General features: G+C 33.8%; 1 protein-coding gene across 2 annotated transcripts in view; it reads right to left on the reverse strand.

Annotated features, from left to right (window-relative positions):
- LOC139976929 (monocarboxylate transporter 12-like) overlaps positions 1–16,417 on the reverse strand; it is a 38,329-nt gene extending 21,912 nt beyond the window's left edge. The window contains exon 1 of one of the 2 annotated variants that reach the window (XM_071985813.1): positions 15,919–16,417. In XM_071985813.1, the coding sequence (XP_071841914.1) occupies positions 15,919–15,993 (75 nt within the window). In that variant the 5' untranslated portion in view covers positions 15,994–16,417. Of the gene's footprint in view, positions 1–879; positions 1,130–15,918 lie in introns of those variants that run through there. The other variant, XM_071985815.1, reaches the window with a different exon arrangement.
- Positions 16,418–17,929: the final 1,512 nt, after the last annotated feature.

Below are 17,929 nucleotides of genomic sequence, written 5' to 3' on the forward strand. Positions count from 1 at the left end.
AGATACATGTATTTCCTTAATTAGTTGCTAGTGAAAAGTACTGAAAGCAAACCTCATCCCAGTCCCCCCCCATACCACCCCTCCCCCACCCCTCCCCCACCCATGTTAAATAGCGAATTTATCTCTATCTGCGGAATTTCCTGGACCGTTAGTACACTGGTGTGATGAGAATAAGATGACTGCCCCCATAAATACTATATCTAACAGAGAGACATAAGCTCCTTAAGTTTAACTTGCCAACACTTACTCTTAGAAGACGAATCTCTCTGCTCATGAGATGAAAGTTCGGTTTAGCTTATGCTATAGAGCACTTATGGTATTCTTGAACAGTTTAAAAAGAGAAGTGATAAATAGATGGAAAGGGGAACGACAACTTGCAATTGCGGTCAATCAAAGTTTGAAAACGTTATTTATTCTTGGAGGTTGTTCGGTGGGGGAAGGGGGTTGGGGAAGTTCTGATTCTATTCAAAACAGCATGAGCATTCAGCGTACCATAAGGCCAAAGGCCGGGGAGGGGGGGAAGCGAGAGGGGGAGGGAAGGGGAAGAGCAGGCGTTATTACAAAACCGAGGAAAACCTCACAAGTGCCCCTTTTAACAAATAACAAATAGTTTGGCACTGTCGGTGCTCTAGTCCACAATCTTAATACCCGTCATGCTTTAAATTCATTATTATTATGATCGACAAGAAATAATAATTCATAACCTTGCAAAGTTATATTAAGTTCTCTCTGATAACAAACTCCTCTTCCTATGAACGCTAAATAAACACACGACAATGTTTTTATATCCTGCTAATACCACGGAACTACATAACAGGACAGTATACGTAAAGCCTACACATACATATAGCCTACATGCAGTACAGTGTGCTTACTTACTAGAAAATTCAAGTCACACAAGACGGAGAGCCTGGACACGAACACAAAAGAACTTAATACACCGTCAACCCCCAGTCCGCCTACATCGATACCGTAACCGCACGAGTATAACGACGTTATGTCAAGTGAATAGCACTAGTCCCCCTTTAATTGGAAATTGATAATGGACATGACCAGCACAGTGCGCGTGCGTCGTTTTCAAACTCATACATGCTATCGTCTGCTGCCGCGCACTGTATCATTAACTATGACACCTCTCTAACTGGTATGACCAACTACGGTTTACCAATGGGATGCGATATCGATGTAATGCCATTCGTATAAACAGTATTGATATAAGGACGTGGATAAGGGACATCACATTGATAACTTATACATACATAGTGAAGCTTTTCGGTAAAAGTCGGAAAACTTACGATTTTCCACTCTTTGTACAAATCGTCAACAACAATGAAGTATTAATTTATGCAATTTTTGCAAAGAACGAACCTTGCAACAAGTTCTAATTCCGAAAGAAGTAATACTGTGTTTGTGCAGACGTAAACTATATTCGCAACACGTCAATCTTGGTGTTGACGAGATGCACATGCTGTTAATAAACTGATAATTATTAGCTTTTTCAATATATCAAGTTTACAAATAAAAAAATTGTTAGCTTTTCTTCATACGTCTTACAAGATCTAAATAACTCACGTTTAATTTAAAGGGTGTGTTTGCTTTATACATGTCATTTTTACTATTTATTTTTAAATAGTCACGGGTCTTCATCTATGACTAATATTGTGTGATAGTGACTGCCTGCATTTTCTTTATCAGTTCTACTTTAATTTTTTGGTGTTTAATTTTTTCTTTCCTTTAGTGGTTTTTTTTGGCATTGGTATAGTTCAGTATATCAAGTTTTGCAAACTAATAATTGATAATTAAATAATTACCTGCAAGACAGAATTTGTCTGTTGTTTAGTATTACATGATTCATGTGGAACCAATGCACGTCTTTTCCATTGGATGATGTCCGCAGAAGTACAATGAATGCGGTCATAGTTTAATATTACATGCATCTGACTACAAAAAACGATGGAGCACTTAATTATTTACGTCTCCACTTTTGAGAGATCCGCATTCACTGGCCTGTCTTTACAAGTGCTATAATGTATTGTTAAAACGGAAGAGCGCCACCTTTTCTAGTTGAGTTTTCTTGTTACGAATAGTACGATATTGAGGATGTACTACAAATAGGATAAGGGGAACTGGGGTAACGTGGACCCTTCGACCCTGGGGCAACAAAAGGTCATTGCACCCCTTCCACTAGCGATATAGTCAGTAATAAAAAATAAAGTGAGCTGGTCCAGACAACCCCACCCTCCTATAATCACTTGACCAGAATTATCCCACTTTTTACATGACTGAGGTCACGCCATTCTATCTTTCTTTGCCTTCCAATGTTAATTGAAATACAAATAATTGAATTACAGCATTTAGCTAATAACCGGGATATGCTGTAATACACATCCTTGGATTATGTAAATAACAGAAACACTTTATATTTTGCATATTTGCAGGGTTATCTTTCTTCGCGGTTTATTCTCTTAAGATAATAAAAACCGTTGTAACAACACTTGTACGCAAGCGTAGTAAATATTATATTTGACAAGGAAGTCATGCGGGGCGAGGGGGGGGGGGAGGGTTGGCTTAGTGGGCCCATTTCTGTTCTGGGCCCATGGGTACTGTCTGATTACCCGTCCGGTCGGCTCACCCCTAACAAAAGGTTTACAAAGTTCGTGCGTGGTAAAACTTTCGTCTATGTTCAAAGACAAGTAGTATATATATATATAAATATATATATATATATATATATATATATATATATATATACATATATATATATATATACATATATATATATATATAATTATATACATATATATATATACATATATATATATATATATATATATATATATATATATAAATGTATATGTATATATATATATATATATGTGTATATGTATATATATATATATATATATATATATATAGAGAAAACCACGGAAATAAGATATGACTCATAGTTGTCAATTATGAGTCATATATTATTTCTCTGGTTTTCTCTAATAATACTTTCCATACGAAAATATATTTAGAGACATCCAGAGAAATAAGATCAAGTGTACGTCATTTTTCATTTTACTCAGTTGTAAATGTTCACACTGTGGCAGTTCCAACGCGGTATTCAGTACTTTGAATGTAATTTTACTACCTAAAAACAGCAACAGCAAACAAATTACACACACGTATATGAATATTTTAAGGTTATCATTAATCAACGTATTCTGGTAAACTTAAAACCCGGCCATTTAACTAATTTTTTCTTTTGATAAAGTTGGAATTAGCTGACGTCGACATACCAGCTAAATTAAAATATCAAATTATTGAGCCATCCTAAAGGGGAAAATTTGAACTGTTAGAAAACAATAATAGTTCAAAGTATACAAAAGTGAGGTATGCTGATAGATTTTTTTAAAACGGACTGAATCAGCATGTATTCTTTAATATACCCAGAATTTTGTACTCTATTTGGTAGTTTTTAATAGCAGGTTGTTGACTATACGCACAACATTGGGCAGGAAGTTGGTCAATTTTTGCCCAACTTTTTTAACAGTGTGTGTACCTTAGGTCAATGTAACTGTCGACCTAAGGTATGATCCATAGTTATATATGTATATATATATATATATATATATATATATATATATATATATATATATATATAAATATATATATATATATATATATATATATATATATATATATATATATATATATATAATTAGAGAAACCACACAGATAAGATATGACTCATAGTTTTCAATTATGAGTCATATATTATTTCACTGGTTTTCTGTAATAAAATAGAGACATCCAGAGGAATAAGATAGAGTATATGTTACTTTTCATGTAAGTCAGTTGTAAATGGTCACATTTACAACTGTTCCAACGCGGTATTGAGTACTTTGTATGTAACTTTACTACATAAAAACAGCAACAGCAAACAAATTACACACACGTATATGAATATTTTAAGGTTATCATTAATCAACGTATTCTGGTAAACTTAAAACCCGGCCATTGAACTAATTTATTCTTTTGATAAAGTTGGAAAAAGCTGACGTCAACATACCAGCTAAATTAAAATATCAAATTATTAAGCCATTCTTAATGGAAAAAAATTGAACTGTTAGAAAACAATAATAGTTCAAAGTATACAAAAGTAAGGTATGCTGATAGATTTTTTTAAAACGGACTGAATCAGCATGTATACTTTAATATATCCAGAATTTTGTACTCTATTTGGTAGTTTTAATAGCAACATATAACAGAGTATACGCTATGCTTCTGGAAATGAAGCTCTTGGAACATTTCTCTGAAATATCGATTTAACATAGTTGAAAACCTCAATTTGATTATATCAAAAATAAAATGCATTTTTCCATTCAATTTAAGGAAGCCTTATATGACTTCTTAAACCGTTCTAGCTTGGTTGATTTTCCATAGATATGATAACGTTATAAGAATGAAGAGAATTTTATAAAGAGATGAATAACTAGGTTTGCTACTTCTTAAGGTATAATGATAAAAGAAATAAAAGCAATTCATGATTTACTTAAAAATAATATTAAAAACATACTTGTATCCCAATTGTGGGTTGTTACAGTTCAAGCGAATGTTGCTCAATGGTAATAAATTCCAAACAGCTGTTTTCCTTACACTGAGTCTACCTTGGCTCAATAAAATGTTGTCAATGCCGAAACTTGAGAACGCTAGAAAATCATTTCCCAATGTTTACCTAACTTCGTTTGTTCTTTGGAAATCACTGTGTTTTAACTGGGTCACACTTTGCACGAGCAACCTTTCAGATATTCATACTGTATATAATTAATGTTACACATATTAGCTAACCTGTAATAACCTAAGACAAATTTACAGGAATGTTATATCGGGGTACCATGGCCAGCTAAAGATCATACCTTATGGTCGCTAGTTAACTATGAAGTGCGCATGCGTTCAGCTTAGAAATACAAATACGGTGCACCACAGTCATTAACCTATCTACCGATCTTTTAACTAATTATTGAAAAAAAATATTGATTTTTACTCCTTAACAAGTTTCGGACAATCGTTCTCTAGACATCGCCAATGGCGTCTTTTATCCTGTTTCTCATTCTGTTTGTAAACCTATATCACCAAAATCAATATATCGTGTTGTATCCGGTTCATAATGTCACTCAACGATATACGATAGCCTATTCCTGTTTAATAAATTCATACTATGCCGCATAGCGGTGGAACCGTTGTCCGAATAGTCCATTTTTTGGTGAGGAAATTTTGTTTCTTCATTTATCAATATCATCTCGTGCCATTATTACTAATACACGGTTGGTAACATTTCTTTCATAATGATTAGAACAGTTATGCATAACTAATATCTTTTCGTGTTTGGTTTACAATTCTTCACATTTATTGATTTGAATGAATCCAATATGGAGGGGCATTGGTACTGGGAAATGTTTTTTTTTTAATTTAAGGGCGCAAAATACATAGTTATCTCGAAACTTCCCAACTAAATGAATTCTTTCCATTAGCCTACATACCGTAGAACAGATTGCAGTATTCAAATGTGTTTCAACAAAAATGCACAGTTAGTTACATATTTTCTCTTTATTATTATTATTATTATTATTATTATTATTATTATTATTAAGTTTTCAATAAAAAATACTCTTTTCACTTTTTAATATATGGGAAAATATGATAAAATATGGAAAAGTAGTAACTTTTTTTTTTAACAATTAAAGGCAGTTTTACTTTATTAAAACTGTCATTTTTTCTAAGGTTTTTCACGAAACTTTGAAAGCAGGTGCCCCTTTTTCTTTACACCAAGAAGCATATTTATATAAACAGTGGAAGGGAAAAAGCTGAAGTTTTCAATATTTCGACGCCCAGCAATGTTTCATTTCAGTCCTAATCACACACAAAATATGAAACATGAAAGATAAACAATCGAAAGTGATTGAACTTTATTATCTGAAGGTTTAGTGAGTCAAGCTTGTTATCTTTAGATTTTATGGAATATATTTATCAAAATCAAGCAGCTGTTTTACGAAAACTGCGAAACGCACTCATCGTAAATGTCAATATAGAGTAGACACCCTTTGAAGGCATGAAACCCATTAAAACATGAATTGCTATCGTTAGGGCTATAAGGAGACTCATTCGTCATGATGTTTGCAGCGCAATTATTGTTTTGTGTTACAAGTATATAACCGTTCGCACATATGCATATCTCGTATATATAAATACTTTCCCATAAATTTTCGTTATATGACAACACCAAATGCATATCGCGTTATATATATATATATATATATATCCATATATATATATATATATATATATATATATATATATATATATATAAATATATATCCATATATATATATATGTCCATATATATATATATAACGCGATATGCATATGGATGATGTCATACATTATAACGTGTTGCACACCAGTCGTATCGCCGCTCCCTCTGTAATGTGTTTACGTTCACAACGAAACGACTGTAGACGAACTATTAGGGTGCACTGCTGTAATAGACAGCTTCTTAATGGATTTAGTTCACTGCTATAACAGACAGCTACTTAATGGATTTAGTACACTGATGCGTGATAAGGGTTAACTTCCGATTAATTTGGCTATGTTATTGTTTATTCCTTGCTTGTCCCAGATTGCCGCTTCAACCTGTTTTGTACGTCATGCTTTTCCATTAAGTAGAAGTGTATAAGGACATTGCAGTTAATTAAGTATGCAATACTCCCTTCAAATGAACTTTTGGTTTTAGTCAGGAAGACGTATCATTAGTAATAATTAAACCTCTTAGGCATATATAGTGGACGAAATGTGCAAGGATTTAATAGAGGATAACACTTCCTTGTGAATTAATAATTGAAAAACTCATGATAAAGATGCGGCGAAATCAGGATGAGAATGGTAAACATGATGCCATTGGAGGTGGAAAATGCCCGCAAAAATCAGAAGACATTTCATTATCTTACCTCAGTGGTAGTTCTTAAAGAAGTGCTGAATGTTGAGATTTAACATCAGTGCATGCAAGCCTAATAATATCATCAGTTCTAAATATCTTATCATGTATGCAGTTTATACAAAACAGCTGTCGGGTTTTCCAGTTATCAAATGACGTAACCGCATACCACTAGACGCAGCATTTATTCAATAACTTGTGCACTGTTCCGCATCCATGTAACGCCTCCCACAGCCTGCTAATTGTAAGGATATTACTTGTAATGAGAATAACAAACCAGGCACGATTTGGCACAGTAAGGAAGGTTACGTGCAGATCAGGTATATGTGACAAATGAATAATATGGTAGGATATATTGTGACAAAACAAATGTCAATTTAAAATACTACATGGTTTTCTAATGTTATGCCAAGACTTTAAGTTGCACGTACAAATTCAGTGTTTTATTTAACATTCTACGACCCCTTTCTATCCGATATTTTCTATTGTTGCCTCTGATTGGCTGACAAGGCATCACTTTTACCATTCCTAACCATCTGTTATTTCCGTTACATTCTCTTGGACATATTTTCTGACTTGCTTAACCTATTGTTGTACAACATATTGACCACTGATATCAAACTTCTAAAGAAAGACTTTTGCTGTGTCCTTCGTATCTGTACTTCCAAAGAAAGACATGTGCTGTGTCCTTCGTATCTCAACTCTCAAAGAAAGACTTATGATATGTCCTTCGTATCTCAACTTATTATACGATCAAAAAAACTTCAGACGTAGAAACGGTTATACAATCAAATCTATAAAGACGTCATGATTGATCAAAGTTCAAGGGAAAGTTGAAGAGAAGGTTAAAACGCCAGAGATGACAAGGTGCCCATCTATTGGTCAAGCAATAACGTATTGAAGGTCAGAAAGGTATAGTACATGCATGGTTAGTCGTCCAAAGTTTGGGAGCTATTTATTAATAATAATAATAATAATTTATTTTGTAAAGCGTAAAATCCACAAAAGTGCTCTAAAACGCTATGTAACAGCAAATAAAGAAATATAAAAATATGACACAAAATATGTAGTAAAAAAATTATTAATTAAAAGTGTACAATTTGTAATATATTTCGGCTGTTATATCAGCTAAACTATAGCTAATTATTTCATAACGATGTACATGTTTGTCAACGTACTCGTTTCTGGTGTGTCACAGACACCTATCTCTGGGTAATGTTTGTGGAGCAACAGTCGTGTACGTCCTTATGATAACAACTAACATAATTCAAAACCGAGAGTCCCTTCTTTGTCCCCTCCCTTCTTTAAACAATAAATTAATTATACAGTGTGTGAATAACCAAATATGGAAATTGAAATCCAGTAACATACCCAATTTAAAATGTATTGTGTTATTGCAGAAGGTATTGGGTCACCTATGTACTAATGACTACTTTCATATACACATACACAAACGCACACATGATATACATGCGTGGGTCGGACATATGATGCAAACTAACAGTGATATTGTATGAAGAGACTGTAAGTGTTCTTCATGTTGGACACATATGCACACTAACAGTGATATTGTATTAAGGGACTGTAAGTGTTCTTATGGTTGGACACATATGTACACTAAGAGTGATATTGTATGAAGGGACTGTATGTGTTCTTCATGTTGGACACATATGGACACTAACAGTGATATTGTATTAAGGGACTGTAGTTGTTCTTCTGGTTGAACACATATGTACACTAACAGTGATATTGTATGAATGTACTGTAGTTGTGCTTCTGGTTGGAGACATTTGTGCACTAACAGTGATATTGTATTAAGGGACTGTAAGTGTTCTTATGGTTGGATACATATGTACACTAAGAGTGATATTGTATGAAGGGACTGTATGTGTTCTTCATGTTGGACACATATGGACACTAACAGTGATATTGTATTAAGGGACTGTAGTTGTTCTTCTGGTTGAACACATATGTACACTAACAGTGATATTGTATTAATGTACTGTAGTTGTGCTTCTGGTTGGAGACATTTGTGCACTAACAGTGATATTGTATTACGGAACTGTAAGTGTTCTTCATGTTGGACACATTTGTGCACGTACAGTAATAATGTATTAAGGGACTGTAAGTGTTCTTCATGTTGGACACATATGTACTCTAACAGTGATATTGTATGAAGGAACTGTGTGGGTTCTTCTTTTTGCACACATATGTACACTAACAGTAATTATGTATTAAGGGACTGTAAGTGTTCTTCATGTTGGACACATATGTACACTAACAGTGATATTGTATGAAGGAACTGTGTGGGTTCTTCTTGTTGCACACATATGTACACTAACAGTAATAATGTATTAAGGGACTGTAAATGTTCTTCATGTTGGACACATATGTACACTAACAGTGATATTGTATGAAGGTACTGTAGTTGTTCTTCTGGTTGGAGACATATGTACACTAACAGTGATATAGTGTGACGATGAAGATGACGATGGCTATGACTAAGACTATGACTATGACTATGGTTATAATAATAACGATGACGATTATGACGTCGACGATGACAATGACGATGACTATGATGATGATGATAATCTTATCTTGCATCCAATAATTTCCATTTATCACTCAATTGTGGCAACAGAAGCTGAGCTGTGCTGGAAAATATACATGATAGCTCAAAAAGCTTCAAAAGCAATAGTTGCCCATAGTAACGCATGGTTTCCTTCTTTTAGCACTGGGTTTTAAATTGTGTTTCCCTCAAACTAATAATGACTAAACTAAAACGCGACATTTAAACGGATTGCCTTTCATTATTCAGAATACATTTACATCTGCCCGCTTCATTTCTCAATCATTACAACTGCACGATCCCGATCTTCACATTCAACGTTAAGTAGATAAGTATTTGCATTATTTTTTTTGTCATAAGATAAATGATTAGTATAGTTCACCCGTCTGTATTTATTCATGGAACTGTTTTGAGTCACCCTCACTTTGTGCGAGCTATAGTTTCATATTAATACACCCACTTAGTCTTCTTAATTCTCTTTTACGCTAGAAGAAGAAGAAGGTTTCTGGCAAAAAAAAACAACACGCATTTATGGGATGACATATTAATCAATCGTTTGATGATATTTTATGATATTAGGCTATGTGGGCGGTTATGAATTCGAGGCTTTTTAGACAACGAAATATTTGAATGACGAAGGACGAAAGTAATCAAAGTCAAACTTGAAAATTAAAAAAAAAATAACCAGATGTGAAATATTTTCTAGACCTTTTTTTTCCGGTACGATGTGACGTGATTATTTCTAAACTTTCCAAATTAGTAGTATGGAAATCATGATTTACCCTTGTATACTTGTTATTCCAGTTAGGTATCGATTTTTTTAGCTAAGTGTGGACTAGCTCAGTTTAAACTATATTCATAGACTCCAGACGTTACCGTAGATAATTATCAAATAGTCGAACCCTTGCATGTTTAACTCATTTATTATATATACACCGGATAGAACATAGCAGTGCATTTATAATGTACCAACATTCAACAACAGTTGTGTTTATATGATAAGCGCAAGATTATACTACATTGACCTCGTTTTTTTTTTTCCATCAACTTGATACATGCCATCTTTTATACTGCACGAGGCTTGTGCATATACATAACCTGCAGACTGCAGAAGCACTATGATTTATTACTTGTATCAGAATCCAGGGGTTATAATAATATTTTAATGATGATAAGCCGAATGTGGAAACAAGCCTTTGCTATTATCCGCATATTGCCGGCGAATACAATGACTGTACGGTCCCCGGGGAGTCCTGTATACAATGCTACGAAATCTTACGCAAGCCTCATTATTCAGTCTATAACGTATAGTCGCATATACTTTCTATATACTTCATATTACGCACACACACCTACAGGTAATAATGGAGTGGCTGTTGATGAGGCACGCTTACATCTCTATGTAAGGAAGCTATAGCACATAAGACGCCGTGTCTGTTTTGATATGTCGAGAGTGGAGAAAGATTACGTACTAATGAGATTCTACACACACAGACACTTCTATTTTGGCAACATTAAGAACCGTCTCCATAAATCGCCGGAGAGAATGGTTGACCGATCGAGAAACTGACAGACTTCTTTCCTTATTTCTCATTAGTAATAGATGACAAATTGTGAAACAGAATTGACAATTTAAGGAAAATCGTTTCATATTTTGTTTGTCTTTTCAAATAGAAATAAGTCTTCAGCAATGTATACAAGGTTATCGCACATCGCACGCTTGTCTGGAAACATATATTATAGCAATATTTAAATTCATATTATTCATCAAAAAAATATTTAAAGGGGGAGGAGGTAGATAAATTTCATGTATTAAAGTGCATGTCGTGGTTAGCTTTAACTGACTATATTCGATCATTTGCATAAATATGCCGCAGTCAGTGTTAATTTGAATAACCTTTATTCTTTAATTGAGATGAGTAAAATAAACCGAACTGATATAAAAAGGAATCTGAGTTTAAAGTATATTTCAAGTGTATAGGAATGTTTACAATGCATTAAAAACAGTCAAAGAGAGAATTTGTTTCATCCAGATTACAGAGTTAACTTGAGGCGTTTCATCTGAACTACGCTATATAAAATATAAATGTGCAATATTTAAGGGACCATCATAAATTTAGCGGAAAAAAATCCCCCAAGAAACCTTACTATGTATGTCACATTTGGAGGACAAAAAATGTAGTTTATGTTAATTTCTGTTCTTCTTGAATTGACGAATCTAAATTGACATTACTTGGAGTGCAACTCTCTGAATAATGTAGTTTTGCTTTCGTTATGATTATTAATGTCCACGTGTTTTTTTTGTCATCTGTTTGTAATAGAGAGGTTGGATAATATCTGCTTATTTAATGTGAGTATAAGTATATGTTTGTAACCTCACCTATATACTTAATGTGTGCGTGATATCTGAACAGAATGATTTATACGGGTTATATTATGCTTGTAACTTCAACCATATACTACCGTATATAATCTTTGTGTGATATATGAACAGATAGAGGTATGGATGTTATATTATGATTCCAACCTCACCTATATACTGAATGTTTTTCCTCGATATCCCAACAAAATGAGGTATGGAGGTTATATTATGCTTGCAAATTCACCCACATATTGAATAATGCATGTACGATTTCTCAGGAGAATGAGGTATGCAGGCTAATTATGCTTGCAACCTCAGCTATATACTGAATGTGTGCGTAATATCTGAACAGAATAAGGTACGGATGTTATATTATGCTTGTAACCTCACCCACATACTGAATTATGTTTGTGTTCTATCTATTGACAATGTGGTATACAGGTTATATTATGCCTATAACCTCAACCATATTCTGTATAATGTTTGTGTAATATCTGAACAGAATGAGGTATGCAGGTTAAATTATGCTTGTAACCTCAACCATATGTTGAATTATGGTTTAGTGATATGTCCACAGAATGTGATATGGTGGTTTTATTATGCTTTCAAAATCAATCGTATACTCAGTATAATGTTTGTGTGATCTCTGAACAGAATGAGGTATCGGGGAAGAATTGTGCTTGCGATCTCACCTGCAGTCTGACTATTCTTGAAATAATATGTAAAAGCTCTAACACGACGAGTATAAGTCTATGGATTCATAACTGGGTATCCCTGATAGGGAGTAGGAATGAGTATACCCACTGATTGTGGAAGGATACAACATGGGTGAAATCTTCTCGGCGTCGTATTATACTGAGCTGCACTAAGGTACATACATATGTAACTAGTATACGGATTGGTTCTGTTGAACATTATTTCACTGTTGCTCTAGCTGATAATTTAATGATGAACTAGTTAAATTCTCTGGGAACATTGTTGCTTCGTTGCATAATCATTTTATTACCACTTTCCCCCTGGAAAACCCCAAGAAAATGGTCGTTGTTATATGTTAGAATGTTATCTGATATGAGGCGTTTCGATTTTCAAATTAAGATGAATTTAAAGTAACCTGAACAGATAGTCAACACATTACATTAGGACTATGCTACCTTAGACAGTTTAAAACTCACAGTTCATTCATTTAGGCTACGTGTCTTTTTTACAATAATACAACAGGGAAAGTTACTCTATAATAACAACTCTCTCTCTCCGCCCCCCTCACCCCTTATAAGTACCCCTCCCTGGAGTGCTGTGATATGCGTCTGGTGCTGCAGACGTCACTAAAACAAACTCCAGCGTAAAAAATTCCTCACAGGTTAACTGTGTAAGATTAGCTATATTATACAGCAATGAATGGACTCGCCCCGCGTGTAATTTAACTCTGTCTATCATAACTTGATGAGCTGAATTACTTGGCAGCAATCCGTCTTGCGTAGATTGCGTGACGTCATCACACAGGCATTTCACCAATGCAAAACTTCGTGTTAATCCTCTATGCTATAACTTACTGCGACATCAGAAGCGATCCACCATAACAATGTTATTACTGTTTTCCTTTCTGTTAGATTCAAACATCAGATGGTTGAGTAGACAGTTTTGTTTCTCTCACCATCGACATAGAAACCGAAACTTAACACAGAAACTGAACTTAACACAGAAACTTCAACTTAGCACAGAAACTAATTTGGTACTCTGTTGTACTTGTTCTACAGTGTAAAATCGTGAAATAAAGTCTGCGATTTTCAATCCAAGCCAATACTAACTCTTCAACTAACCTACCACAAATTCCCATCATACGAGCATGTAGCCTAACTTATTTTTCACACAAGAATAATTGGGGCTAATCAAATATTAGTTATACCAGCTAAAGAAGAATATGCAAAAGAAATGTCTCTCCCACACAACAGCAGTAACCGTAGGAAATACACGGATTATTACAATAGACAATACTATAACAAAAATATTTAAAAAAATACATATTCTACTGCAGATCTTTGGTTAATTCCACTCTTTGAGTACCGTTATCTCCGCAATACATTTATAAAATATGAAAGTTATTTGATATATCGTATAAACATAGTTCCTGAAGCTAGAAATAAAACCCTGGGTAGATTAAAAGGAGATTATTATGTCATCTGAGATATGATATATATATATATATGAATTTATGTATGAATACATATATATATATATACATACATACATATACAAATATATATATAAATAAATATATATATATATGTATATATATAACTATCTATATATAAATATATATATATATATATATATATATATATATATATATATATATATATATATATATATATATATATATATAGATAGATAGTTATATATATATACATATCACATTTCCAGAAGTTGAAATGAAGCCCGAATACATCTTTAAAGGAGCTTAGTGTTTAACCAGTCAAAGACATTTCTGTGCCTTATGGTCTTATTCTCCAGGCTGTATCAATCCCTAGTTAATATTTAAAAGAAGACATTTTTTCTGTCAAATCTTGCATTCGTTAATTGCCTCGTAATGACCCACGTGACCTTGGTTACAGCTTCGAGTGAATCAATCAAGTCATTTGATAATCTCGCATCCTGGATATCCCTTTGTCTAGCTAAAATGTCTATTCAGTGTATGGTCATAAAAGTACATAACCATGCACGCATGCAGCTAATGCGTCCAATTAGCGGATCATTAATTGTTTAGTTCCGAATACCGACAATTTTGTGTTCATGTAATGTCGTCTTGCTTTTTTTGTGTGTGGTTATTTTTGGCAAATCGGAAGTTGTATGTCCAATAAATTTGTGGTTCCAAAGCTAAATAAGGCCAAGGGTGATGCCTTTAAAATAGCTTAGAAATATCTTTTGTTTGATACATGAAATATTTGGCATATTATTCGAGTCATTGTGTAAGCCTAAAATACAACGACGAACGTTGTTCTTGAACAGAGATTTCCCTCAAAAATCCAAATAAGCTAAATTTGATTAAAACACAAAAAAAGAAAATTATTTTGAAAACGGTGATATGTAAATCGGTTTAAATTTCTTCGTATCTTTGTCTATAGTTAATTATTAATAATATAATTAAGTAACCAAGCTTGGATACATTTCGTACGCAGACGTGCATTGATATGCTCTAAGAATACAGAGTGATGCAATACACTATAACTAAGTTTGTATAGCCTAACAACTGTAGCATCGCCATCTGAAATTCACTGAGTTATATTACGGCCTGGTTTTTATTATACAAATAATTCCTTTAATTTTAGATATAGTGTACGTTCAGGTCTGTATACAAATATGACCCGTATATATGATTTTCGGAAAGGACAGTTTAGTACGTGCTCGGTTGTAGGCCTTACACACACACACACATACACACACACAAACGACTTTTGGCGCCGTTAGTATATGTGTATATGCTTTGATATTTGATACGATTGTGTATGAAACATGATATTTAATAGAGCATCAGCTTTCATCAGCAAGTATCTCGGAAGTATATGCTATCGATTTACATTTTAAATAAAATAAAACAAAGCCTATACATTAAAGAAATATATGCGATGGACAGAAACGAACGCAACGAAATGATTCTTCATAGTTATATTTGCAAAAAGCTTGTTGATGTTACGTATAGTGCAATTCAATTGTAGCTGTGAACATGTTAACTAATATTAATAAAGCTATACTGTAACTTAAGTGTGGCTCAGTTTGGATATATATATAGGCCTACATGCTGGCTAAGTTTTCGCATACGAGCCATTTATAATACGTAGGTTATATTAAAACATACCTTCATGAGATTATGTATAATCGCTCATTTGCAAACTATGCTAATTTGCTTCATAACCAATCATCGAGACAATGAATGCTGTTTTCATATTGTTAGTCCGTTGTGTACGCAGTTTAACCAATCTATAATTTACTGATAATTTATTTCAAACTCACCGGGTCTTTGACAACAACTGCCAGGGCGTCGACACCATTCTGATGATTCATCTCCGGATCTTCGAGATCCCCCATTGTTAATTTTCTACCTACTGTTAATCCACACGAATTGTTACATTAATCCCATCATTCAATGGCACTAGCTTCTTACTAAATGCTTTCACGTTGTAAACACAAAAATCACTTGTTCTCTCGCTCAGTGCGTTTCCCGCAATGCTAATACACCGGTAAGAGACAGAAACATCTAGAGCGTTGCACCGGCGAATAATTCATTACACCGAGATGGAAAAAATTCATCTCGTTTTGAAGTGTTATCCGATGATATTGCTTACATACCCCAAAGTACTACAGTATAAACTAGCATATATCCAAACATAACCGATAAATGCATGGACTCAAATTGAACTCAATAACGCAATCCTTTTCCCTCTACGCGAAATGCTTCCAGATAAACACAAGCACGTGTTGTCTCTTATCAACTGTAGTAGTTAGTGCCGAGTATAATCAATTGCATTAGCATACGTGTCTGTCGTGTGGATGCTATAGCGGAAACGCCAACCTAACATATGCGGACCACTGTCAGTAGGCAGTTTGAATTTACAACCACGTATAAAGGTCTCCATTAAACTTACATTAGTGGATCGTATCTATATTTCATAGGGGAGAATCATATTATTCGTGACTATTGTAGTATAAAGTTTAAAAATATTAATCATTCGTTAAGTGCTATAAACTACATCTCCTCGTGAAATCATGATTCTGCGGGCATAGTAATGTACTGCATACAGTCTTCATGAAGTTCTTCCGTACTACGGTAGCTTGTACGGATCATCGTAAATTAGAAAGGCTACGGTGTGGTTTTGTGCAAGAATATATACATATATATATATGATATATAGTGCACGTATTTGTTTACCTATTGTGCGAATATGCAGCGTTTTCGTAGCATTTTCCAATGTGAAACCTAACAGACAATTACATGCCAATATAGTTCACATACAAAATAATTTTCTATAGACTGTTATTAATACAGTGTAAAGTTATATACGGCGTCACAAATATTATGTAGTGAATCATTCGCCTGCAGAGACCCACTAATTTCTCGTGACCTGTCCTCTGGTTTTCTGACATGAACTTGACATATATTGGTTGATTCAAGCATAGTAAGAGAATGAAACCAAACAATTGTGCCTTGTTTGCGTGTGTGGTGGATGCGTGTGCGTACGTGTTTCATGGTGTCATTAGGCTATAACATATATCACTGCGTAAGATTTGTAATATCATATTAAATGATTTTCATTGATTCTTTAACATCTACATGCAGCTAATGGATGGCAATAATAATTAATCTTAACAACAAGGACGAATATAAGGAAACATTTAATAATATTTCTTTTGTTATAAACCGTACGATTCCAATCCTTCCGCAACGCACATTTTTAGAACTCGAGTTGTGTGTCTATGTGAGTGCCACGCAGAAAGTGAATGTTATGCATTGCCAAATTTGTACACCAGGAATGATATATATATATATATATATATATATCATCATCATCAACATCACGATCATCGTCACCATCATCATCATCATCACCATCATCACCACCACCGTCATCATTATCATCATTATCATCATTATCATCATTATCATCATTATCATCATCATCATCATCATCATCATCATCATCATCATCATCATCATCATCATCATCATCATCATCATCACCATCATCATTATCATCATCATCATCATCATCATCATCATCATCATCATCATCATCATCATCATCATCATCATCACCATCATCATTATCATCATCATCATCATCATCACCATCACCATCATCATCATCATCATCATCATCATCATCATCCTCATAATCGTCACCTTCATCATTATCATCACCATCATCATCGTCATTTAAATGTGTATTAATTTGCAACAATTTCGAATTATGTATTTAACGAATATTTGTGTAATAGGGGCCTACATGAACATAGAAAGAAGAAT

Source organism: Apostichopus japonicus, chromosome 12 (genome assembly GCF_037975245.1).
Source record: "Apostichopus japonicus isolate 1M-3 chromosome 12, ASM3797524v1, whole genome shotgun sequence".
In the NCBI taxonomy this organism is placed as follows: domain Eukaryota; kingdom Metazoa; phylum Echinodermata; class Holothuroidea; order Aspidochirotida; family Stichopodidae; genus Apostichopus; species Apostichopus japonicus.